The sequence below is a fragment of the Centropristis striata genome, chromosome 9, assembly GCF_030273125.1.
Source record: "Centropristis striata isolate RG_2023a ecotype Rhode Island chromosome 9, C.striata_1.0, whole genome shotgun sequence".
NCBI lineage: Eukaryota > Metazoa > Chordata > Actinopteri > Perciformes > Serranidae > Centropristis > Centropristis striata.
In genome coordinates, this window is record NC_081525.1 from 38,349,688 (window position 1) to 38,375,501 (window position 25,814).

At 36.4% G+C, this 25,814-nt stretch overlaps 2 protein-coding genes across 6 annotated transcripts in view; both read left to right on the forward strand.

The window, feature by feature from the left end:
* The first annotated feature begins 333 nt into the window (after positions 1-333).
* On the forward strand, positions 334-16,298 carry mbd3b (methyl-CpG binding domain protein 3b). 5 transcript variants are annotated; one of them, XM_059342023.1, is made up of 7 exons: positions 334-438; positions 6,657-6,816; positions 10,138-10,275; positions 10,476-10,566; positions 11,821-11,998; positions 12,454-12,606; positions 14,966-16,298. In XM_059342023.1, the coding sequence occupies exons 1-6, from the start codon at positions 425-427 to the stop codon at positions 12,599-12,601; spliced, it is 729 nt and encodes a 242-aa protein (XP_059198006.1). In that variant the 5' UTR covers positions 334-424; the 3' UTR covers positions 12,602-12,606; positions 14,966-16,298. The 5 variants fall into 5 exon arrangements, with proteins under 5 accessions (XP_059198006.1, XP_059198005.1, XP_059198008.1 ...); XM_059342022.1 differs by lacking the exon at positions 334-438 and adding an exon at positions 3,869-5,484; XM_059342025.1 differs by lacking the exon at positions 334-438 and adding an exon at positions 5,465-5,596.
* A 1,263-nt stretch (positions 16,299-17,561) lies between these two features.
* Positions 17,562-25,814, forward strand: part of si:dkey-110c1.10 (unconventional myosin-Vb) — a 30,693-nt gene continuing 22,440 nt past the window's right edge. The window contains exons 1-10 of the mRNA XM_059341989.1: positions 17,562-17,588; positions 18,885-18,995; positions 19,806-19,974; positions 21,672-21,816; positions 22,822-22,978; positions 23,056-23,199; positions 23,290-23,371; positions 23,501-23,608; positions 24,230-24,342; positions 24,990-25,258. Coding sequence (XP_059197972.1) covers positions 17,562-17,588; positions 18,885-18,995; positions 19,806-19,974; positions 21,672-21,816; positions 22,822-22,978; positions 23,056-23,199; positions 23,290-23,371; positions 23,501-23,608; positions 24,230-24,342; positions 24,990-25,258 — 1,325 coding nt within the window. The remainder of the gene's footprint in view (positions 17,589-18,884; positions 18,996-19,805; positions 19,975-21,671; positions 21,817-22,821; positions 22,979-23,055; positions 23,200-23,289; positions 23,372-23,500; positions 23,609-24,229; positions 24,343-24,989; positions 25,259-25,814) is intronic.

The window sequence follows — 25,814 nt, forward strand, 5'->3', positions numbered from 1 at the left end:
TTATGTTGCTTGATGCAAGATTTTAAAAATATATAATATTTGTTCAATGCAAAAACTGTGCATATACTTTAATTGTCTTTTGCATGGAGCACCTGATATCTGCAACCTCGACATAACTTTTTGTAAAGTAAAAAAGTAGTGCGAAATAAAATTGTATTGATGGCAATGTATATGCAAAGTCGGTGATAATATAACTCCATATGCATGCTGAATCACACATATTCATAAGGTTTTATGGGCCTAGCTGCACACGGAGAATACACCAGACTCGCTCAGACATTATACTCATTTTACCAGCCAGACTGCGAAATTTGCGTGGATAATGTCTTTCATTTCTCCCATCGAAGGGGGAGGGGACTGAAAGAGGAGAGAGGAGAAGGGATTTAACATAGCGAGAGGGAGAAAACGAGATAGTGTCTTCAAGATGGATAAAAACGAGTAAGTACCCCATCTGAAGGGTTATGAATTCACCTTTAACTGTTATAATTGTAGCGTTTAATGCGTTTAATATGTCGTTTTCATAATATATTTGGAAAGTATGTTTATCATCGATCAGGCAGATGCACTCAGTGGGTTCGCGTTTGCAAATACTGTAGCAATGGTCTTCAGCTAGGATGTCGGTCTTTTTTTTATAGCATCATATGGTTTAATTTTGCAAATATTTAAAGCTGATGTTGAATTAAGCATGGATTCTGAACACTGCGTCGACTGTGTGTTATATCGACATAGATTTTTAACCTCACAAAGCGGATATTTTCCTCCCGCATTGTTATTATTACACACACAAAGAGCTTATAAATGCATGTTCGCCTTTTAAAATGGTGTCTGTGTTTTATCGCTAAGATCTACTTTGTTCATTCATAAAAGCCGGCTGCAAGTCTGAATGACAACGGCCGGCATTGTGGTGGTGAAACGGCTCTGCTGTCTCACGCAGCTAACATGAAACTTTCACATTTTGTGTTAAGGAGCATGCCACAAGTGAGGGACGCTTTGTTTTTACTACAGCTGCTGACTTTAATTATTCAGCGGCGTCCATGATTGTTGTCACTGAATCTGCGTGATTGCCATTTGCGGTCTATTTGTAGCAGTAGCCTAATTTATGTTTCCCATAGGTTATCGTTGATGTGTTGCCCGCTGCCAGTGTCAAGACAGAGGGAATATAGTAGAACACTTCCGGTAGAGCATTTCAAAACAAAGCAATTTTATTTTTTTTTAATTTTTATTTATATCAAACAGCAATACAGTGCACAGTTACAAAGAAGAGGAAACGAGTTACAGAAAGATAAACAATGCAAAAATAAAAAATAGAAGTAAATTATATTTAAAAAATAAAATAGAAGAATAATTAGATAGATAAATAGATAGATTACTTTATTCATCCCCGAAGGGAAATTCGATTGTCACAGCAGTCCGGTATTCAAGTACAATAAAATACAATAGAATAAAATACTGAGGTAGCATAGATAAAAACAACAATAATAATGCAATAATGCAATGCAAAAATAAAAAATAGAAGTAAATAATATTTAAAAAATAAAATAGAAGAATAATTAAATGGAAAAGAATGAAACAAAAATAAATAATAAAATAAACAGACACAAGATTACATGTTAAAGACATTTATTTATATCAAACAGCAAGCAGCAGCTTTTTTGTTTTGAAGACAGAGTTGAGATATACTGTTCGAACTCTGACTTCAACAAAAAGAAATTTGTTTTTTTACTTGAAAACGTACATTTGTGTATGTGGTATTTGGCAAAAAGAAAAATTAAATTTATAGGAAAATATGCATAATCATCCTTCTTTTTGTGATCAAAACAGCCTAATATGACATCTTTATAATGCAAAGTAAAACCAGTGAAAATATTTGTGTTAACAAACGAGGCAATGTCCTTCCAGAGTTTGTATGTGAATTCACAAGACCAAAACAAATGTGTTATAGATTTTTTGGGGTTCTTGTTATAAAGGTTTTACCTTCACGTTACATTATTTAAGGAGCGGTTCTTGAAGGTTTTGAGACAACCAAAAGACAATTCAACTAGATTCAAAGACTTGCTCTTTTGATTCAAGATTGGGGCAGCGATATTTACTTAAAATCATTACTTAAAATCATGTCATTATACTCAAGTGCAATGGAATTGTGTCCATGCATTTAGAAAAAAATATATAAACATATAAAAAAAACTACAATGTATAAAAATATAGAAAATAGTCAATAAAAATATATATTCAACATATATTCAAACAGAAAAGGCAAACAAAAATTATAAAAGCTTTAAAAAATAGTACTATACGGTACTTAATTTAAATTTCAGATACTAGATTTGATGATATTTTATACTCCTACTCCACTACATCTCAGAGTTTCTTATGGTTCTTTAGTGCACTGCATTTATACCAATATTTTACAAATATGAATACTTTATTTTTGGATAGGGACAGTGCACATTAATGAACATCGATAAACATCTTTGTAAATATGCCGGATTATAGCAAAGCTGCTAGTTTGCATCCGTAGTCCCTAAAAAAACAAAAATAAATACAAACATAAAAGACAGCAAGTACATAGGTAAGATACAAATAGAGGAGACAACACACACACAACACAACACACAGCAGACCCAGACAGGATATAACTATGCAATAAAAAAATATATATATAAATCAACACTACATGATGTTTAAAGTACCCAGCAATATATAAAGTAATAACAATGAGTTCTATATCATACATCACAAATTCTAATCCAATAATCCAATATTATTCTGAGATGGGCTATCCTGCATAATAATTACTGCATTTCTCTTAGTACTTTAAGTATATTTTTATACTTTGTACTTTTACTTAAGTAACATTCTGAATGCAGGTCTTTTACTTGTAGCAGTATTTCAAGAACAGTGTGGTATTAAGGCTAATTTCTTTTCAGATGGTCAGTGTTTAACTTTCGCACTTTATATATAAAGTAACTTGTTAACTTGTAAATAACTTTACATTTATGTCATTCTTTAATTTTTCACTAGATAGAATCTATGGTTAGAAGTAACCTTTGTGATAAGGACCAAACATTCCAGTCAATATTACAAAATACTGACAATGGAATTACTCAAATAAAATGTTGATGCAGGAAATGGAATAGAAACCTTGTTGTTCCTGAAATAAAGCCCTTATTCTGCAGCACATAACTTTAAAATCCTTCTTTATTAAACAACTGACTCACTCACACACACAGGGCTCCTACACTGTAATAAATTATTCTGTAGTCATTTCATTTTACTTAATATATTTGATAAAATGTATGAAATATAAATGCGTCCTTGGTTTTGAGGCAGTTGTTTAAGTAACTTTAATATAAAAATGTTTGAGATAGAATCTACTTATTCTGATCACATTAAATATAATCTTTTAATTGACAGGCACTTCCTGTTAAGTTGTTATTAACTCAACTTGTAACGTAGTTAGATTTAATTAATAATATTGCGTGCAATCTGTTGCCTCAATTTTATTGAGTAGCTATTGTTTATCTTTTTTTTTTACAGTGTATGTGAGCTGATAATCCTTGAAAACACTTGCATTTTATTGTGGTCTTACATAAGTCTATAAGTCTTCTTACTGTACATTTTGAAACATGAAAGAGTGTTTAGCGTTCTTTTTAATTTTCCTATAGGCTACTTTTTAGATATCGTATTTGGCCTACACTGTTAAAAATCTTTGTAGAAATAACAGTAAAACACTGTCAAATACATCAGAAATAGGGCGTAAAGTAAAAAATTGTATATCACCATATTAGACCCTTTTAATTAATCAAAATCAAATCAAAGAATAGCACAAAACTTTTACTTTTGTCTGCCATAAAGTGGAAGAAACACAGTTTTGCTGTAAAAATATAACATTTTCATGCAAAATTTATGGAGAAATACCATGATGTGTGAATGAATGACACAATTACCCTAAAAATAACAGGAATACTCAGTCTAAATTACAGTTTTTGCTGATATTTACATTTAAATTTAGAATAGAAAATCCACTCACTGAATCCTTGAAAACACTTGCATTTTATTGTGGTCTGAAAAGTGAATATATATTTATTATGGCAAATCTTCTTACTGCACATTTTGAAACATGAAAGAGTGTTTAGTGTTCTTTTTAATTTTCCTATAGGAATAGAATAGAATAGAATAGAATAGAATAGAATAGAATAGAATAGAACTTTATTGTCATTGTACAAGACAACAAAATTTTGTTTGGAGCAGTCCTCCTCCAGTTGCACAGTACAAAATATTGATATTTATATCAATATAGAAAATACTTAAAACAAAACACAACATTATCAACATTATCAACGCTGTATAAATAAAATATATATCTAAGTAACAATGTTTTGTTTTTTTTAAAGTCCAAGTCCTTAAGTGCTACTAATGCTACTTTTTAGATATCGTATTAGGCCTATGTTTAAATATGCAATATGTATACTGCCCTACAAAGTCTAACTGCAGTAACTACGCAAAGGGTAAAACTGAGAAAAACTGCTTTTAATGTTTTTTAACAGACCAGCCAAATGGATTGTATGTAGATAAGTGATATGACACTTATTTCTACATGTATTTATGATTTAATTTTTATGCGAAAAAATCATTATGACTTATTCAACCTTTGAACCCCAAAACTTAGTTACTGTACTTCTTCTTTCAGCTTTTATATTTTTGTATAAGTGTTTAACAACTCTATTCGGAGATTTGTGTATTTTAGACTTAATATTATAAAGAAATGTTATATATTATTCTTAATATAACTTTATCTCACTTTTTTACTTGATTACTATCTAGATAATAATTTCCCTCCCAAATAATCTGAGAATTTTTATTATTTTTATGTTTAATTTAGTATATATACCCAAAGCAGACTGTGGTAAGTGCAATTACTGCTTGGTTTTGAGTTGGATTTTGTGGGGTTTTTTTTTATTTCTCTGAAAAAAAGCAAAATTGAAATCTAAAACTTCAATTCACAAGATAAAACAGACATGAAGGAGTTCATTTTTAGTTATAAGTCAATTTTGACCAAAAATGTAGTTACTGCAGTTAGTCTTTGTAGGGCAGTATATGTAAGCCATAAGTTGCTGGAGGAAAAGCTTGAAAATGCACCTTAAAAGTGCTTGAATTTGCCTTTGGAAAAGTTTTAGGAACCCTGCAACTATAAAACTATTTCTCGTAACACAATGGCAGGTTTCTACATGAAAGTTGATCCAAACAAACACTTCTGTGCGGACTTCCTGTCTCGCGCGGGCTGCCTCGCCGAGTCTTGACGCAGCCGCGCTGTCCTATGTTTTCCTTGCGGATGTAGCCCTCGTGCCCCGGCGAGACATGCAGGTAGTGATGTGGCCGAGGTCCGCGGCGGAGCGATCTGCGCGACGACAAAGAGACGAGATGTTGTTAGCAGGGAGATCCCATTACAGAGGACGCATGTTGTAATATGGTCGAAACAAAAGCGTAAGAAGCGATAGGCCTGCCATCCAAACAATCCTCCAAATACTATCTGGTTATCCGCACGTAACTTTTAGTGGATTTATAGCCTACTCGCGTGGGAAATGGAGAAGAAAAGGTGGGATTGCACTGCTCTCCCCAAGGGCTGGAAAATGGAAGAAGTGACCAGAAAGTCGGGTTTGTCAGCTGGAAAAAGCGATGTCTATTATTTTAGGTACTAAACGAAACGGGGGCTTGCCAAACTTCTAGGTGCACAAGACACCGGGTTTGCGGAGGGAAACAGACAGGACTGTGATCAGAGGGGGGGCTGTGTAAAGTTTGGGATGGGAAGGGGAGGGGGGTCTTTTTTTTTTTTTTTTTGCAGCCGAGGCCAGCCAGGCCAGCTCCTCTCAAAGTGTAGAGATAAGAAGGAGTCTGTGCAACCGTGCAGGCTAGTAGTAGCTGCAGCCTGGCGAGGCCTTTGATGAATAAACCTCCTCTCAGTTAATACTCTTTATTTCCCATTGAAGTGAATCAACAACGCCAGATTTGTTTTCATTTAGCAGAGGAGAAGAGCAAGATGAGGAACAGAGGCAAGAGAGGGGGGAGGCGGGTCGGTTGTATAGTTTGTGGTAGGCTAACTGTCCACTAATACTGGTGTTCACTGTGGTGTGTGATGTAAGATACATTTGCATGAGTTACTAGCACGTATCCACCCACAGTTGTTCTTCTGTTGCTCATTGCTCAGGCTTATTCTACAATGTTGTTGCTCCCACATGTGGAGCTACAATGTTTCCATTCTGAAACATTTGGAGTGTTAGTGTTGCCATGTTTACATTGTCTTAGGTTAACTTTTAGGCTGTTTAATATAAAATCATATCTGCTCAGTGTGTTCATCTTGTGATGGATAACAAGGCTTAGGTGGAGTGTTCATCAAAGATTGCATCCATTTTCATAAAGTAATGTGATTTCATTGAATGTGCTCTGCTTTGTTGTTTGCTTTGACCTGTTGCATGTTGTCATTTTCTGTCTGCTGTGTTTGTGTTTTGAATTGTTGAGTTTGTTGTTTCCCTGCCGTCGTCTCTGTTTGTTTGCTTCTCAGTCTGGTTCAAGCCCTTTTTTTTTTTTTTTTTTTTTCTGTGTTTGTAAGAGATGATATTTAGTATAGTGGTTTCTCGTGTCTCTGCCTCCCCTGCCAGTCCATCTGGGAAGAAGTTTCGGAGCAAGCCTCAGCTGGCCCGTTACCTTGGTAACCAGATGGACCTCAGCTCCTTTGATTTCCGCACGGGGAAGATGCTGATGAGCAAGCTGAACAAGAACCGCCAGAGACTGCGCTACGATAACAACAACCAGAACAAGGTGAGACAAACCATGAGCAGCCACTGAAACACATGAGAACACTAACTTTCCCAGCTTGGGATAATTAAAGTATATCTATCTATCTATCTATCTATCTATCTAACTGGAGTAGGAAGTGTTAACACCCTGACAGAAACATCTACCGCACACCAGGATCACTCATTTAGAGACTTCAGTATAGGTGGGAGCAACTAATGACCAAGGTTATAATAGTTTTGGATTTTTCATTAGTTTTAGTTTTAATTTCGTTGTGAATTTTTGTTTTCAAATTCATTTAGTTTTAATGAGTTTTTAGAGTGAGTTTGCTAGTTTTAGTGTAGTTTTTATTAGTTTTAGTGTTAGTTTTAGTTTTTTGTAATGGGGTATTTGTTGGGTGGGAGATTAAAAGAGGTCACAGTAAATTTCCTTTGCCTTATCCATCTTCCTTATGTATGAAAAAAGTTGACAAAGATGAAAATGAAGGACATTTTCACTATAATCTATAACCACACAATACAGTTTCAGTTAATTATCATCATCATGTAACCTTTAACCCTTAAAACAAAGTCTGAAATCGTTTTTAGAGTGAGTTTACTAGTTTTAGTTTAGTTTTTAGTTTTTGAAAACGCTTAGTTTTAGTTTAGTTTTTATTAGTTTTAGTGTTAGTTTTAGTTTTTTTTGTAATGGGTATTTGCCTTTTATTTCCTTTGGTTTATCCATCTCAGCCCCAATAAGGTTATAAACTCTTACAGTTTGGGGTGTTTTGTATTTTGGTTGAAGTGTAGACATCCCAGTCTCAGTAAACATATTTACCATGTGTTCCTGTATGTTGTAATAGAAACACTGAATTATGTATAAAAAAAGTTGACAAAGACGAAAACTAAGGACATTTTCACTATAATTTTAGTTAGTTTTGTAACCACACAATACAGTTTCAGTTAGTTATCGTTTTTTAAAAAACTCTTGTTTTTATTTTTATTTCAGTTAGCAAAAATGTTTTTTCAATTTTAGTTTTTGTTATTTTGTTAGTTTTCGTTAGCTATAATAACCTTGCTAATGACGAGTGCAAAAGGCACAATATTTGTTAAATTATTATTATTATTATTATTATTATTGATTGGACTTATATGGCACTTTTAAAGCTACTCAAAGATGCTTTACATAGAATAATAAGTACAGTTATTGAACAAAAGCAGATACAAAACACAGAGAACATAATAGAAATAAGAGTTTATGACAGTTCAGGTTTGGCAGTGGGAGTCGGGTTTTGTTGGCTGTCTTGAAGGGTTTTGAGTTGATTTTGGAAAAAAATTATATTTTCGAGTGTATTTGGAGTATTTGGAGGTAGAGAGTACTTAAGGGTTGTTGTTCCTGGTGATGAGGTTTAGATGGTTTTCATCAGAAACATGTCACAATAATATTGTGAATGAAGTATTGTGCTGCTGCAGAGATGTCCTGGCTGACAAAACGCAAAAAAAATACACTAGACAATAATTATGCAAAAATGATCATTCCCTCCAAAACTGTAAATCATATTGCAATTGCATAATAAGTCAGAATAAGCGCAATAAGACTTTTTCTTTCAAATCGTGCAGCCTTAGTGTGAGTTTGGTTGCTGTCCCTTGGTAGCAAGTTTAAACTAAAGTGCTATAGTTCAAAAGCAGCAGTAAGTATTAGCATAAAGAAACATTTTATATTGCTTATCAAACTTTCATAAATTTTAAAAACTAACTTCTTATTCGTGAAATACTAATAAAGCAGAAGAACACCAACTCAGATGATGCTTTTTTTCCTGAAACATTTCTACACCTGATCTGCAGAGAGACTGATGGAGCAGGCTTATCTTTTATGCAGAGTTTCTAAAATCAGATAATCAGAGTTTTAGGCTTTAATGTGTCTTAAATGTAATTGTGTTGCTGATGAGAAACTACAAAACAAAACCAACATTAAACCATTAACCACTAAAGCAAACTGTGCAGCTTTAAAAAGCTACCTCTACAATTCTCTAGCATTATCTGGCTGGAGAACAGCGTGTTTAGTTTGGTTGAAGCCAGCTGCACCATGTGCAAGAAAAACCCTCAAACTGGGAACTTTGCATTAGAGTTGCATGGGAAGTTAAAAAAAAGTATCCGAGTATAATATAGCCACAGAAAAGCCACAAGCAAACACCCGAGTGGGACTCATTCTGCACTAACAACGATTATGTTCCTTCATAACCATCATACCTGTTTTGGTTTTGAAATAAATATTATATTGCTTTTGTAATTGTCTCTAAAAAAAAAAAATACAAGTTGAAGGTTGGTGAAACCCATCCTTTATGAAAACAACTGTCACTAAAATATCTTTGTTGCACTTTTTAATGATCACTTTTTTTAGGCGAGTCTGGTTTCAAAAGTAAAATGAATGATTTTGTATAATGGCAGATGATGTTGAACATCAGTAACTTTTTTTTATCAGCACACCAGGCAGCAGTGTGTTGATTAAAGGCAGCAAAGTTATTTTTTCTTCCAGATTGTATGTGCTGGATGGTTTCAGTGAACTAGTGTGAGCACTGATAGTATCGCTTTGTAAAATATAGTAAATTATCTGGTTTTGAGCTGCTACTGATAGGAACACATGTTATGATGAGACTGTTAATGTGGAGTAAATCAAGTATAGCAGTAAAAAATAGTAAATACTCCAATCACTATATCACTTTAACATTTATTTTAAACACAACTGTAAATGACCTTTAGCAAGGTTCCTATATATGTTTTTGTATTATATAGCTTGTCTTTCATGTTTGTACATTTTCAAGGTGTTTTACAATGTTGTGATGCTTTTATTTTTGAAAAGGTGCCGTCCAGTGTAAAACGGGTGCTTTAATTTTGAAAGGTAGTGACAGGAAATAACCGGTAGAACGGTTAAATGAAAAAACGAACGGTAAATAATAACGAGTGCGTAGTAATTCATATAAAGTTGATATAAAGTATCAAAAAGGCTTCTATAGTGGCTGACTGACAGGACACAAGGTTTGTTAGAGTTTATTTTATTCTGTCATATATATTAGTGGCTATATTTGTTGTCTTAACTATAGTAAAAGTGCTTGTTAGCTCTAGTGCTAATGCTAATGTTTGCTATTTTTTTCAAAATAAAAGCACTGCGGTTATATTGATTTCTAATTTCTGGGTAACCTCACGCGGGCCGGACAAGGACAGCCAACGGGCCGGATGTGGCCCGCGGGCCGCCCAATGCCCAGGTCTGCTCTAGAAGCTGTATGAGATGCTGGACATGTCCTCTTGTGTGGCTGACATCAATACTTTTGGGGAATAACACATCATGTTCTGTCTTTGATATTTTCAGGGTAAACCTGACTTGAACACATCGCTCCCAGTCAGACAGACGGCCTCCATCTTTAAGCAGCCTGTTACAAAAGTTACCAACCACCCAAACAACAAAGTGAAGACGGATCCTCAGAAAGCTGTGGACCAGCCCAGACAGGTGAGCCTGTTACTGTTCTCATTATCTCATACGATCAAACAGGAAACACACCTTATCTGATCCTGTTCACACGCTGGCAGGAAACGTGTGGCTTTGAAACTGGACGGACCAGATTTGACTTTGAATATGTTGATGGTATATTTGTTGAAACAGTTGGGTTTCCTTGTGTCCAAACTGCCTGCTGCTTTTTTTGTCTGCAGTTATTTTGGGAGAAGAAACTCAGCGGTCTCAATGCTTATGACATTGCAGAGGAACTGGTGAAAACAATGGAACTGCCTAAAGGCCTGCAAGGTAATATTCACAAGTTAAACACAGATTATTCAGACAAAAAATATATATATTCTGAAGTGACCATGCCAATTAGCCCGGGTATACCCAGACTGCCTTGCACGCTCGAATTTCATTTCGAACCTCCAGGCAGTCTGGCAACCAGGGCCGTTTCTTAGCCCTGTTTTAGGATCCAATCACAGAGCGGGGAGGGACGACAAGACGATGACGCGTACTACTCGGCAGACGGAAGCTTGTAGTTTTGTAGTTTTCTTACGGATCCAACATGGCTGCAGCAGACGACTTTACACTCCTGTTTCACCACAAAAAAGGATGTTTTAGCCTTGCTTCTGACAGGATTTGGCAAAAGCCTAATCTACCAACTAGCTCCGCTACTAGCCCCACTACTAGCGCCGCTACTAGCGCCGCTACTAGCCCCGCTACTAGCCCCACTACTAGCGCCGCTACTATCGCCGCTACTAGCCCCGCTACTATCGCCGCTACTAGCCCCGCTACTAGCCCCGCTACTATCGCGGCTACTAGCCCCGCTACTAGCCCCGCTACTAGTGCCGCTACTATCGCCGCTACTAGCCCCGCCACTAGCGCCGCTACTAGCCCCCCTTACTAGCGCCGCTACTATCCCCGCTACTAGCCCCGTTACTAGCCCCGCTACTAGCCCCGTTACTAGCCCCGCCACTAGCCCCTCTACTAGCGCTGCTACTAGCCCCGCTACTAGCCCCGCCACTAGCCCTGCCACTAGCCCTGCCACTAGCCCCAGTAGTAGCCCCGCTAATAGCGGCAGAGACCCCCAGCAGCTTGTTTATTGCCCATAAAATCAGTGGATGTGTGTGGCTGAATGACATGAGGGGGAAATAAGTAAAAATAAATAATCTTGCAGAAAGCGAGAACTGGAGAAGCAAAGCAGCAACAACACTCTCTCACAGACACACACACACAACAAACATCAATTTCTGTCGCTCTACTACGTCATCTGGTATAACTGATCTGATTGGCTAAGAGCTACCTACAGACGCTTTGATAGACATTCTTAGCGCCCAATAAACGGCTCTGGAGGATCGTAAACCACACCTCCTCTACGGAGAAATGAACGGCTGGTTTCCAGACCAAACCTCATTTGAGATTAGTCTGTTGTTAGCTAGGCTACATGCCAATATCATGCAGGAACCATTTCTGTTATAAGATGTAACTGGTCCTGAGCAGAGATGCAGCTTTGGTGTTCTTCAGAATGTCTTGAAACCACGTGGTTTGTTCCTGCAGGTGTCGGTCCAGGCTGCACAGACAAGACTCTCCTGTCGGCTATCGCTAGCGCTCTGCACACCAGCGCTGCTCCCATCACCGGCCAGCTGTCTGCTGCTGTGGAGAAGAACCCCGGAGTCTGGCTCAACACCACACAGCCGCTGTGCAAGGCCTTCATCGTCACTGATGAGGACATCAGGTGGGCGACACATGGATCACCTGTTGCTTTTTGTTTTCACAGTGTCAGAACCTGATTATTCATGTGCTGAAATCTTTGAGCGAAATGTATCAGCAGGTGTACCTGCGAAACAGTTGTTAGAAATCTTATTATAATGTGTTTGAAATCTAAAATATCGACTCAGGCAGTGCGAATGATGCCATATGTTTACTGTTTACCAGTTCACAGGATATTGGTTTCCAGTTCATATACTGAAACATAACAGCAACTATAAAAGCAGCACATACACAATGGAGAAATCATCCAAATATGAAAAGATTATGATGATCTCTTCATCACCTTTTATCCTAAAAGTAGATTTACCGCAGTCCGCAACAAGTGACCCTGCTTTTTGTAAAAACACACCATCTGTTCTGTGCTGATTCAGGCAGCTGTAACTGCCAACTGTAACAGCTTCCTGTTGTGTTTGTGTGTAGGAAACAGGAGGAGCTGGTGTACAGTGTGAGGAAAAGGCTGGAGGAGGCGCTGATGGCTGACATGTTGGCCCATGTGGAGGAGGCGACCAGTGAGGGAGAAGCTCTGAAGGAGGAAGGCAACGGCAGTGAAGACATGGAGAGCGTATAGCACAGGTGTGTAAAAGTTCTCTGAGCAGATTATACAGACAACAACCAGTCTATGACGGTTCCGTTTTCTCCCCATGGAAAGGGCAACCCGGTGCACAAAGGATACTACTCAGTTACAGTGTTCCACTTTTGTTTGTTTATTTGTATTTCTGAAAAGGGATAGCAGCAACAGGTAATAAACCTAAAAATTAAAGAATGCAATGTTTCAATTATTTGCATAATATGATCATCACAGCTCACTCACCTCAATCACCCAATAACAATAAGCAACAATAATAAATAACATAACCCATATTTCATAACAAATGTCAAAATATCAATCAACTATTAATAACTAAATTAAACATCATATGCATTAATCAACATTTTATATTTATATTTACATATTTTAGAATTTCATGAATATTATAATAATAAATGTAATAATAATAATTAATCCTTTTTTCATGTACACGCACCATATTCAAAGCCTAACAAAACGCCTATGCAAAAGCTGCATTAGTCTTTATCTGCATTAAAAACTACAACTCCCAAAATGCCCCGCGGCAAAACCAGGAAGTACAGCGCTCGCATCAAAAGCCGGTCCCGGCGATTCATTTCATCAAAACACTCATAAAGTTAACAAAACAACCATGGATGACACGGATGGGATATTAAGTTATAAATCCAAATGTTAGCTTTATAGCTTCGCCATTTCGGGAACTCTTAACTTTGATTATTTACGACTAAAGTGTGATTTCTACCGGAGCATTGCATTTTTTTTAACGATCGATAACAACGTTTAACTGAGCAAAGTGACTGCCAGCATTTTTAGCTCTAGTCTAACGTAAACATTTGATTAAACATGTAAATAAGAAATAACAACTACACAAATTACAGAAATCCACAGAAAACACAACAATGACCTTCTATCCCACCTCCGCCCCTCACAGAAGATGTGATGGTAAAGTCCATTTTCATGCATAAAAGAAGGATTTTGCTCTTACGAGTTTTCTGCAGCATGAGCTTTATACCTGGCACTTGAATTATTACACAATTCAAGCAATCTTATTGGTTGTTAGCCATGGTGTTATTATTTCATAGAGCCGTGATGATGTCTAATTCTTTTTATACAATTCAGTATCACTACGCATCTGAGAAAAAAGCTGTTGGACTGATTAACTGTTACAAAGTAAGCTATGGAAATGGAAATATTTAAGGTGAACGTTGACCCCCTGGAAAAAAAATCTACCTGCTTAATAACATGCAGATCTCAGAGGAGGTGAAATAGAAATTAGTAAGTTGAATGATCTTATTTATTAATTATTATTATTATTAGACCCGAGCACCGATCACTGATTTTTAAAAAGCCTGACCTACCGATACCGATTTTTTTATAACTCACAGCATACACCTCTAATGTTTGAATCTTATTATGTTGAAAAACAATAACTCAGCAGTATTTTTCTTTAACAAATAAAGGAAATCACAATGTCTGAGGTAGTTAATAAAATATTGAACTTAAAATAAAGTCGCTTTCTTGAAAAATAGTTGCTAAGGGGGGGGGGGTCTGAAAAGTTGCTGAATTTAGCAACAAAGTTGGGAGCACTGCTTTGCCGATGGGGGAGTTATTATCGAGGTAGATAAGATCGGTTTGACGTAAAGCAGGGGTGTCAAACTCTGGCCCGCGGGCCAAATTTGTTTGTCCCGCAGTGTAATTTTATTTGGCCCACGAGGCAATACCAAATGATTATATTATTGTACTATAAAAGCTGACCTGCCAGTATTATACTGTGCATTTACCGCTAATACTAGATTTATTATTATTTTATTTTTAAATGTATTAACCTGTTGAAAAACTTTATTTTGATATTTAAATCAGAAGGATGCAAATAGAAAAGAGGCATATGATTTTTATTTAATAAATTAATGACATTGATGTGTTTTTTTATTTGAAATTTGATTTTGCATGTCTGCACTATTTAGTTATATGTATGTATGTAGTATGTTTATAAGCGTTGCTGGTTCCATATTTAATGTTAAAGCAAAACATGTTTGGTATATATTAAAAGGTTTATTTGTTCAATGTTGGCCCGCGATTTTATTCAAGTTTTAAATTTTGGCCCATTGTGTATTTGAGTTTGACACCCCTGACGTAAAGGAATCGGCCGATCGCCGATCCCTCAAAATTAAGGAAATCGGCGCCAATCGATCGGTGCACCCCTAGTACGTAAAGTTGCTTTATGTTCTTGTATGTATGTATCTTTTAAGATTTATTCAAATGATGGCTGTGTCAGTTCTGTAAACAATATTGTAATAGCTTTTTGATTATTGCAAAGTATAAGACGCTACGTTTCTTCTAATTGCTAATTTTCTCTTCTTCTAGGGATTTTTTCAACACCTGTGCACACACAACCATGGACAGTAGGAGCCATACAGCAGTCCTGCCCTGATCAAGTCTCCCCGAGTGTCTGCGTCCAACTTCAACCTGACTTCCTCCGCTCCAGTGTAACTAAAGAACTGTCTTCCCCTCTTCCACCCGAACACTTGGAGTCTCAAATGCGTCTGTTCATCATTAACTCCTCCACTGGATGGGACTCTTCGTTAAATTACTTCAAGTATTTCTGAGCTTGCTTGTTTTTTGACTAGGAAACTTTTAAAAAAATTCCCTTGAACTTTCAAATATTAAAAATAACTTAAAAGTGTGTCATATTCAGTGATTGATGAGAAGCGTATTTTTTACTGAAAGGCTTTGTTTGAATGGGTTTGTAATTTTTTGTGACAATCATGTCAAATCCAAACATTTTATGTATGTCAGCAGGAAGTTGATCTGGGTGCTTTTTTTTCCTTTTTTGGGGGGCAGATTGGAAATGAATGTTTTGTATTTCTGGCACGACTCTTCAATTTTATGATGCACTCCACAAGTAGTCTGACACCAAACGTCTTTTCTAGTGGAACCAGTTGAGATGTAACTTTATTGAGATGAGCTCATTTAAATCTGCATCTGTGCCAACCTGCAGGTGGTGTAGTTTTAATCCCTTGTACATCCTTTTGGAGGGGTCAGAGTCAAGTTTTTATTGTTGTTATTTCAAGGAAATATTGTACTTAATGACAACTGTGTGATCCTGTGAGTCATGTTCAGTATTGACCAAAGAGGAGACATGTCATTTTGAAGAGGGTTGTTTGACGTGTGTGTAAATAAAGTCTGCTTGGTATTTTACCGTTGCAATTATATATCAGCTCTGCTGTTGTACAACGAAACCCGAGGAAAGTAAAAAATGGTTACCGGACTGAACACAACGAGAAAGAAATGACTTGAAACCTCTTTCTAATGTAAAATAATAGCTGTTTTTAACTCTCCTCGTCATAATAGGTGCTTACTGAAATTGTGAAATATTGCTTCGGGCTTTGTTTCTGTCACAGTTTCAGTCCATGTTTTTCTTTTCTTTTAATGTGTCAATGTTACCACACACATGCTGCCTCCTCTTACACCCACGCACAACATTGGTGACACCGCAAATTAAAGTTCATATTTAGTTTTAATGTCATTTATCATCTGATGATTAATGATTTTGTATTTTTTTTTATCCCTGTCTGTCAAAGTTTGATGGTGAATAATGTGTCCAACTGAAATCATAGAAACCCCTTATTAATATCAGCAGGCTGATTGCTGAAATGAATTTGATTGTATTACTTATTAAAATGAGTCATTAAGTCAACTGCTAGTGTGTCTTGTTTCCTTTTAAACGTACTGAAAATACTCTTGATTGTAATTATGATTAAACCTGCATCTGAAGATGTTTGGGACCCAGTTAGATCTTGATCCGATCTGGGCTCTCTTTGGTTTAACATCAGAGAAATCTCGGGCTGTCTTACCAGCTAAAGCCTGTTATATGTAGTTATAGCCTTCACCACACTCCTCGCCAGACGTTTAATACTTTGTATTGTATAAAATGTATTTCTTAACCCATTGAAGCCTGGAAAGCGGATACGTCGTTTTGTAGTATTTGTATAAGCTCTCAAATACTTTTTGAATTTCATTTCTATCTGCTACAGAGGCTGAAAATCTATTATTTAGTAGAAGCGTTGACACTTGTGTTGAATTTCCAGAAAAACTTCAGGTTTTAGGGGGTCATTTTAAAATCGCCCAGAGGTTTTACAGGAAGTTTTAGGCGTCAATGGGTTAAAGCTAGAAAAAATCAAGTACACACTCAAAGGTTCCTCTCAATCTTTTTTCAAAATATGGAGGCCCTTTCTCGTCTTTTATGACTCCTTGCAGGAGCCCCTTGACAATGATTAGGGTGGGACTCATACACGACTGATCGCAGCAGTGAACACTCCCCTTTTCCCCCTTTTTTAAAATTTTTTTAAAATTTATTTTCATTTTTATGATCATTTCTGTTCATTTATTTGTATTTATATATATCTTTATTAGTTAGGTTGCTTTTGTTTTATTTGCTTCTGTTTTGTTTCTCTCTTCTCTATCTACTTTTGCTTTCCTATTACCTAAATGTGCTTTATATCCTATGAACCTATGGGAGGGTGAGGGGATGGGAATAGGGAACTCACTGCATCAACATATTTGCTAATAACTACACAAAACACATTTTTGGAGATGTACCGGTATGTGTAAATTGAACTAATATGCATATGTTCTGTATTTTTCATCTCTGTGGGATAAGAACTGTAAAAACCAATAAAACATATTTACAAAAAAAACAAAACAAACCTGCATCTGAACCCAAAAGTCTCTCTTCCGAGGTAGTTGATTTACACATTAAATTGGATAAACCCTCCATCCAATCACTGCATCCTCCACCAGATTAACTGTTAACTTGACAGGCTTCATGTCTGCATTTGTGCCTGGACAAAGTACAAAACGCTGTCAGAGGAGTGGAGGATACACACTGTTCTTCAGAGGGACATGCCCATGTTACTTTTGTTTTAAAATATGTCTTTTTGCACGCTTTAAACCAGGTAAAATGACATCACTGGAGCTGTACAGCAAGGTATGACTGACTTGATTTTTTTGTATTTTCAATGTGATTATCATTCTCTGCTGCATGTGTGTTAGTAGATCTTTAAAACAAGAGTAATTGATTATGATCTTAAAATAAATATTGTGTTTGTATGATTTATATATTTCATGTCTTTGTGTTTCAGCCTTTCCCAGTCATGTAAATGTTTAGAAATTATCTTTTAGAGCCTCAATGATTATAAGTAGAAAGTATTTCCTCTCCTGATTTTTGAGCCAAAACTTTTTTGGTTAATGATGGATATGAGGTGATAAAGATGGTGGTTAATAATGTATAAAATTATAATAAAGTGTAGAAATTGTTCATTTGAAACACATTAATAAGCAAATGAGATATGTTGGGGATAGATAATGGCTAACCAAGGCAAGAGTAGGATGACCAGTGTTAATTTTTAACATCGTTTAGGAGCCTTTTATGCTGATGGGTGACAAATATCTTGTCTGGGTGGGGACAGGAAGTGTGACATGTACCTGAACAGTGTCAGGAGAGTAAATGAAATATGATGTCATAAAAATCTCTCCTTTCCAACACCTGAAATGGGTCCAGTACATGTTTACATACACATTTACCTCTTGATTACTCAATGTGAATATTTAGAGTTTCAAATACACTACCGGTCAAAAGTTTTAGAACACACCAATTTTTCCAGAATTTAATTGAAAATGATGCAGTTTAATGTCTCAGTGTACTCTGAAATTAATGCACATTTGCAACATTTAAAATTCTTCATTGAGCATGATAGTGTTTTGAAAGTAAAAAAAGATTCAAAATCACATTTTATGTTGGACTAAAGGACTAAAAAAAGACACAAAATGACCAAAAAAAGACACAAAATGACCAAAAAAGACACAAAATGACTTACAAAGACATGAAAAGAATTCAAAAATGGACAAAATAGCCCGAGACTCCATAGAGTTATAATTGTATAATTCTGAAATGTACATTATTTTTCAGTTTTGGTTAAGCTTACCTTTTTTTATTTACCTCTGGCAGTTCACCACTTACCTTTGCACCCTTTCAAGCTGTTCATTTGACTTGAACTGCTTGAATTTCAATAAAAAACTGGAAAAATTGGGGTGTTCTAAAACTTTTGACCGGTAGTGTATATTGCTGACAGCGTTGATAATGTTGTGTTTTTGTTTCAAGTATTTTTCTATATTGATATTTTGTACTGTGCAACTGGAGGAGGACTGCTCCAAACAAAATTCCGTTGTCTTGTACAATGACAATAAAGTTCTATTCTATTCTTCTATTCTATTCCTTTACCAGGGAGCATGTGTGTGGGTTCCAGACCCAGATGCAGTCTGGCTGTCAGCCTTGCTCCTCCAGGACTACAGACCTGGAGAGAAACACATCCTGCTGCAGCTCTCCAATGGAACGGTGAGCTATGCAGCACCACACATTATATTATTCAAATGCTCAAATGTTATGGTCTTCATAAAACAGCATCATGTTATATTTTTACACCACAACAATAAGCCTTAACTTCTTGTATTGTATCTATCTATCTATCTATCTATCTATCTATCTATCTATCTATCTATCTATCTATCTATCTATCTATCTATCTATCTATCTATCTATCTATCTATCTATCATCCTGTCTTACACTGTACAATAACAAATAATAGTCTGGTTCATTACATACTGTCGTTATGCACTTTATGTGTTTTTATTAGTTTTATTATTAGTCTGTTCATTGCACCTTATTTGTTTCACGGCACCAACATTTTTATACTGCATATTCATATTTATTCTGCACTGGAATTCTACTCCTTAATACATACTCCTTCTTTAGACACTTTATTTTTACATTACATTTTATTGTTTTTTATTGTATTTTTATATTTTATTGCTTGAAGTATGCCTAGGTTGTTCTTTTTATTTAATTGTGTTGTTATTGTCTCTGTGTGTAATGCTGCTGCTACACTGTAATTTCCCAGCTTGGAATAAATAAAGTCTATCTATCTATCTATCTATCTATCTATCTATCTATCTATCTATCTATCTATCTCTCTCTCTCTCTCTCTCTCTCTCTCTCTCTCTCTCTCTCTCTCTCTCTCTCTCTCTCTCTCTCTCTGTCTGTCTGTCTGTCTGTCTGTCTGTCTGTCTGTCTGTCTGTCTATCTATCTATCTATCTATCTATCTATCTATCTATCTATCTATCTATCTATCTATCTATCTCAATAGGAGGCTCGTTACCCGGTGGGCTCCCTGTCTGACCTCCCACCTCTGGGGAACCCTGACATCCTAGAAGGGGAAAATGATCTGACAGCTCTCAGCTTCCTCCATGAACCTGCAGTCTTGCACAACCTGCGGGTTCGATTTCTGGACTACAGCAGCATCTACACATACTGTGGTGAGCACTGAGCGGACTAAAGCAGACAGCCGAGGGAGATTTAAGGAGGTCTAGCTAAAACTGGGATGATTGTCCCAACTGAAAGTGGGACTAAAGCATGGAAATATTATAATATATCTTAGTATTTTTTATTTTATTTTAATTTTAATTTTTTAAATTATTTTAATTTTTTTAATTATTTTTATTTTATTTTAATTTTAATTTTAATTTTAATTTTTTAATTTTTTTTTATTTAATTAATTAATTTATTTATTTATTTATGTATTTTTTGTGTCGTTAGTTTGTTGTTTATTCCTTTTCTTGGAGATCCTCATTCGGGGGAAAAAAAACAGTTTGCCTTGTATATATGTTTGTCTGTTTACCCTATGTTTTGTTATTTACTTTGTGAATATATACCTTGAAAAAAAAGGGGGAAAAATAAAAATGCAAGGTACAATATTGTAAAGAAAACGAAATGACTGATTATGTTTGTGAAAGTAAGAAGCCTTGCAATAAAGTATTAAAAAGAAAGTGGGACATTAGTGATACAGGCAGCAACAGGCAGCTGCTGACTGCTTCTGTCTGTATGATTACAGCTCATAATGTCAACTTTATGACAGGAGGTCAAAGGTTGAGCCAACGAGGCCACGCCCTCTCTGCTACTGGTTTAAAGAGTTTTGTATGAGTCATTTTGCCCATTTGACAAAATCCTCTCTTTAAGTTTATTTGAAACGTGGCTGGATTTTAAGACAATGGCTCCCTGAACCCAGACATGCAAAACGCCTTCCTACAAGACACTCAGACTTTATAGTTGCTTTGCCTATTTTTGTAGTGATTTTGTGTCACTGTGTAGTTGTTTTGTGGCTCTTAGCTTGTTGTTGTTTTTGTCTCTTTGTCTTTTTATGTCACTGTGTGCTGTAGTCGTTTCTTTGGGATCTTCTTTACACTTCAGGCCTGTGCCCTGGAGGCCCGTTCAGTCATGCACCCCATGCCCTCAAATATTATTAATAATAAATATAATATTCACTGTAGTTGTGACTTTGGGGCTTTGTTTAAATTAGTGTAACGTGAGGGTTCGATGTGTGGTGGTTGGATCTCACTTTATAAGGAGAGACAGCAAGATGGAGACAGATGACTTTCTCAAACAGCCTTTTTACTCAATCACCAAACTTCAATACAACTTCACTTCCTGGTTTCTCACATCCACCAGACTGAATCAACCAATCAGAAGCCAGTCCTAAACTGTCTTAAAGACGCAGCTGCAAACATTCAACATGTAAATATGTAAATAATAAATGTGCAATATAAATACACAAACAGCCAATTAATGAAAAAGATAATATTGTAAAAGCATCTTTTAGTCAAATATAAATTATATTAACTTCTGAACCTTACATTAGACTTGGAGTGGGTTTTAGAAGCTTCTCTTCAATTGGATTGCAGTACAGATAAAATGATAAAGCTGTTGCAAAATTCTTAATTTCTACGATTTTTATTATGAGAGCTAGTCAAGTCAAGACAAGTCAAGTCAATTTTATTTATACAGCCCAAAATCACAAATCACAGATTTGCCTCAAAGGGCTTTACAGACTGTACATGGTATTACATCCTCTGTCCTTAGACCCTCACATCGGTCAGGGAAAAACTCCTCAAAAAACCCTTTAGTCCTATTGTTTTCCATCAGTTGCTGATGTGACTTTCCTTTCTTGTCCCTCCAGGTATTGTGTTAGTGGCCATCAATCCCTATGACCAGCTCCCCATATATGGAGAGGAGGTGATCGATGCCTACAGCGGTCAGGACATGGGAGACATGGAACCTCACATTTTTTCTGTGGCAGAGGAAGCCTACCGCACAATGACAAGGTCAGAGGTCAAGGGCTGGAGGTCATGTTATGACAAACTGTATACAGTAAAATGTGTAATTTATACACACGTGGACAAAATTGTTGGTACCCCTCGGCTAATTAAAGAAAAACCTGCAATGGTCACAGAAATAGTTTATTATTTAAAATAATTCTGCTGACCCACGGTTCAAAATCAATGTTGGATTTTCATTTGTTCATTTTCATAGAATTTTTATGCATTATTAGGGCCTCGGGGCAATCGCACAATTTTGCATTGAAATGAATGGGACGGCCGAAAAAAAATGAGCGAAAAAGAACAATAATTGGAGATTTTTAAACGTCTACTCCTCCAGCATAATTTCACCTAGAGACTCCATTGAAACTTTAAACAGTAGACACAAGTCTTGTGTATCGGTGTATTAATCCACGTTTCGATAGGTCATATAGTTTTTTATCAATCCCTGTTCAATGACCATGATCATTTTTGGAGAAATTCTGAGATTATAATGGGTGTGTATTGCACGGAATGTTTGTGTCACAGTGTGTGACATCATCGCCAGAGTGTAGAGGGGGAGAAAAAATTGTCAAAAAATAAATTTGAAAACTGCGCTCCAGGCCGCAAATTCCACTCTACAGAAATAATGTATACATAGAAATGTAGGAAAATTTGTCTTCTCACTCACAATCCTCTGGTAAAGCTGTCAGAGTAATAGTTTGGGCGTACGACGCACAGATGCGCCACCAACACCACCAACAGCCTCATTGGCCCCCATATTAAAAATGCAGGAAGATTTCGGAAAAAAGGAAGATGGAACAGTTTTTTTAGATCGCTCTAACAAAGCTATTTTTTAATTTTTCTTAAAAAAAAAATCATATGTAGACGTTCAGGAAGAACTCGGGACGCTCAAAGTGAAGTCGGATCAATGACCTGTACTTTCTTGTTTTCTGTGTACTGCAACAACACTGATGCTCTCAGCTAACTTCCCTGTATGGGATGTGATTGTCACGCTATCTGTGTATAAAGGGAGGAGAAAAACCAGTCCATCATCATCAGTGGAGAGTCTGGCTCGGGGAAAACCGTCTCAGCCAAGTTCACCATGCGATACTTTGCTGTGGTTGGAGGAGCAGCACAGCAGACCAGCGTGGAGGAGAGGGTTCTGGCTTCTAACCCCATAATGGAGGTGAAGGGAGGAACACATTTCTTACTTACGAATAAGGATGTTTTAAAGATACATTTTACACATTATTTTGCTTACAGTCTATTGGGAATGCTAAAACCACACGAAATGACAACAGTAGTCGTTTTGGGAAGTACATTGAGATCGGCTTTGGCAGAAAGGGCGACATCATCGGGGCAAACATGAGGACGTATCTGCTGGAGAAGTCAAGAGTTGTCTTCCAAGTAAGATCTTTAGCCAGAGTGATATTAAAATGTTTTTTGCACATAAGAATCCTTTGTTTTATATTTCTTCATGTTTTTAATGCATGTTAGGCATCAGCAGAGAGGAACTACCACATCTTCTACCAGCTGTGTGCCTCCAGAGAGCTGCCTGAAATGAGATCCCTTAAACTGGGTGAGACACAGTCAAGGCCTTCAGCTTGAAATATGACTATGTCTATTCTCCGTGTCCATAGTGTTTTGTATATTATTATGTCCATGTTGCATGCAGACTGACTGTGCTTTGTATTTTTATTTTCTCCAGATGCACCTGAGCATTTTCGTTACACCAACCAGGGAGGAGAGATGCAGATTCCTGGAACTGATGATCTGTCAGACCTGGAGCGCACCCGCAATGCCTTCACCATCCTGGGTATTTACAATTACACACACACACACACACACACACACACACACACACACACACACACACACACACACACACACACACACACACACACTTTAATTGTAATTTTGTGTCTTTTTTTGATAATTTTCTGGTCATTTTGTGTCTTTTTTTGGTCATTTCTTTCTTTTTTGGGTCATTTTGAGTCTTTTTTGGGTCATTTTGTGTCTTTTTTTGGTAATTTTGAGTCTTTTTTGGTCATTTCATTTCCTTTTTTTGGTCATTTTGTTTCTTTTTTGGGTGATCTGAACTGTGCGTGTGAGATACTGTTCAGTGAGCGGGGTTCGCGGACAACATGCATGTTAAATTGGGGGTCGCGACTCAAAAAGGTTGAGAACTACTGGGGGAGGGGACCATTTAGTTTATCTCCTTAATTTGATTAAATATTCCCACTGTTTTTACCAGCCTTTCTTTACAGTATAACTTATTCCCAATGAGTATTAACAGAAGAACAAAGTTTAGAGATGGAAAGACTAACTTTTAGAAATAGGGAAGAAATACGTATTTGGAATAAGCTCAGGTAAGATTTTGATGTCTGTGATTATAAAGATGAAAACAAAATTGTGGGTGTATTTGTTTTTATTGCAGGTGTGCAGCCTGACCAACAGATGGAGCTCTTCAGGATCCTGTCAGCTGTTCTACACCTGGGAAATGTCAACATCCAGGCCAGTGGGAGAAGTTCTGACCGGAGTTATATTGATGTAAGAAATATATTTCTAATATCTCCTTTCACCTGGTTTGCTCTCATATTTCTTCCTCTCAACTGTCACCTTATTTCCTCTGTCTGTGCAGCAAGGTTATAATAGTTTTGGATTTTTCATTAGTTTTATAATTTTTTGTTTTCACATTCAGTTATTTTTAGTTAGTTTTCAGAGTGAGTTCATTAGTTTTAATTAGTTTTTATTTTTTGGAAAATGCTTAGTTTTAGTTTAGTTTTTATTAGTTTTAGTGTTAGTTTTAGTTTTTTTGTAATGGGGTATTTGTTGGGTGCCAGATTCAATAAGGTCACAATAAATGTTTCCTTTATTTCCTTTGTCTGATCCATCTCAGCCCCAATAAGTTTATTAAGTCATAAAACCAGATGGATTAAATAGATTTAATATCAACCAAAAGAGTTACATATCAAAAAAGTTGACAAAGACGAAAACTAAGGACATTTTCACTATAATTTCAGTTAGTTTTAGTTAGTTTTGTAACCACAAAATACAGTTTTCTTGTTTTTATTTTTATTTCAGTTAACAAAAATGTTTTTTCAATTCTAGTTTTTGTTATTTCGTTAACTAGTTTTCGTTAACTATAATAACCTTGCTGTGCAGCATGTATAGCTCATCTTTTGTTGATTTCTCAGGCAGACGACCGTCCTCTGGCTGTCTTCTCTAAGCTCTTAGGGGTGGAAGGCTCTCAGATGGCCCACTGGCTGTGTCACCGCAGACTGGCTGTAGGAGGAGAGATGCTGGTTAAACCTGTTTCTGGTCTGCAGGCCGTAGAAGCCAGAGATGCTCTGGCTAAACACATCTACGGCCAGCTGTTCACATGGACAGTCCAGAGGCTCAACTCTGCTTTGCGCTCCCAGAGAGGAAAGGCCAAATCCTTTATAGGGGTTCTAGACATCTATGGGTGAGTGATGAGCGTTGTGAAAATGATTTTTGTGTCCTGTGAGTATTTTAGTTTTGTTATTTGTGTCAGTGCTGTTACTACATTTCACAGTGCTATAAAAAAGACAACATTTTAGGCGAAAATAGTTTTAAAATAGTTGTTAAGACAGTTTGACCTTTGACCTGTGACCTTTATATTTTTTTAGATAGGCCCAAAACTAGGTCTAAATGAAAGCTAGCATTGTACACTTTAAAATGATACCATAACATATGAGTAAAGATCTTAAAATGAGCACAAAACAGGATATGCCCCCTGCGTTTAGAGGCCTATTTATTGCAGGAGGTGTATAACTTTATGTGCTGATAACTGTCATAAAGCTACCACTTTGGATGGGCTATCATGCCAAAATATAATCTATGGACATGTACCTTTTCAAAAAACATTACTAGATTTTGCCACCTTGAGTGGTACCAAAATCTGGTCTGGCCCATGGACTAATTGTAAAGTTTGCTTTAGTATAGTTCAGTTTATTCTGATCATATCTTTTCTATAAGTTGGAGTGATGAGTCTTTTCTCT

Coding starts and splice junctions, on each gene's coding strand:
- mbd3b (XM_059342021.1), top strand. CDS start 5,583: ATGGAGAAGAAAAGGTGGGATTGCACTGCTCTCCCCAAGGGCTGGAAA. Junction 10,276..10,475: donor CTGTGGACCAGCCCAGACAG/GTGAGCCTGTTA, acceptor TTTTGTCTGCAG/TTATTTTGGGAGAAGAAACT. Junction 11,999..12,453: donor GTCACTGATGAGGACATCAG/GTGGGCGACACA, acceptor GTTTGTGTGTAG/GAAACAGGAGGAGCTGGTGT.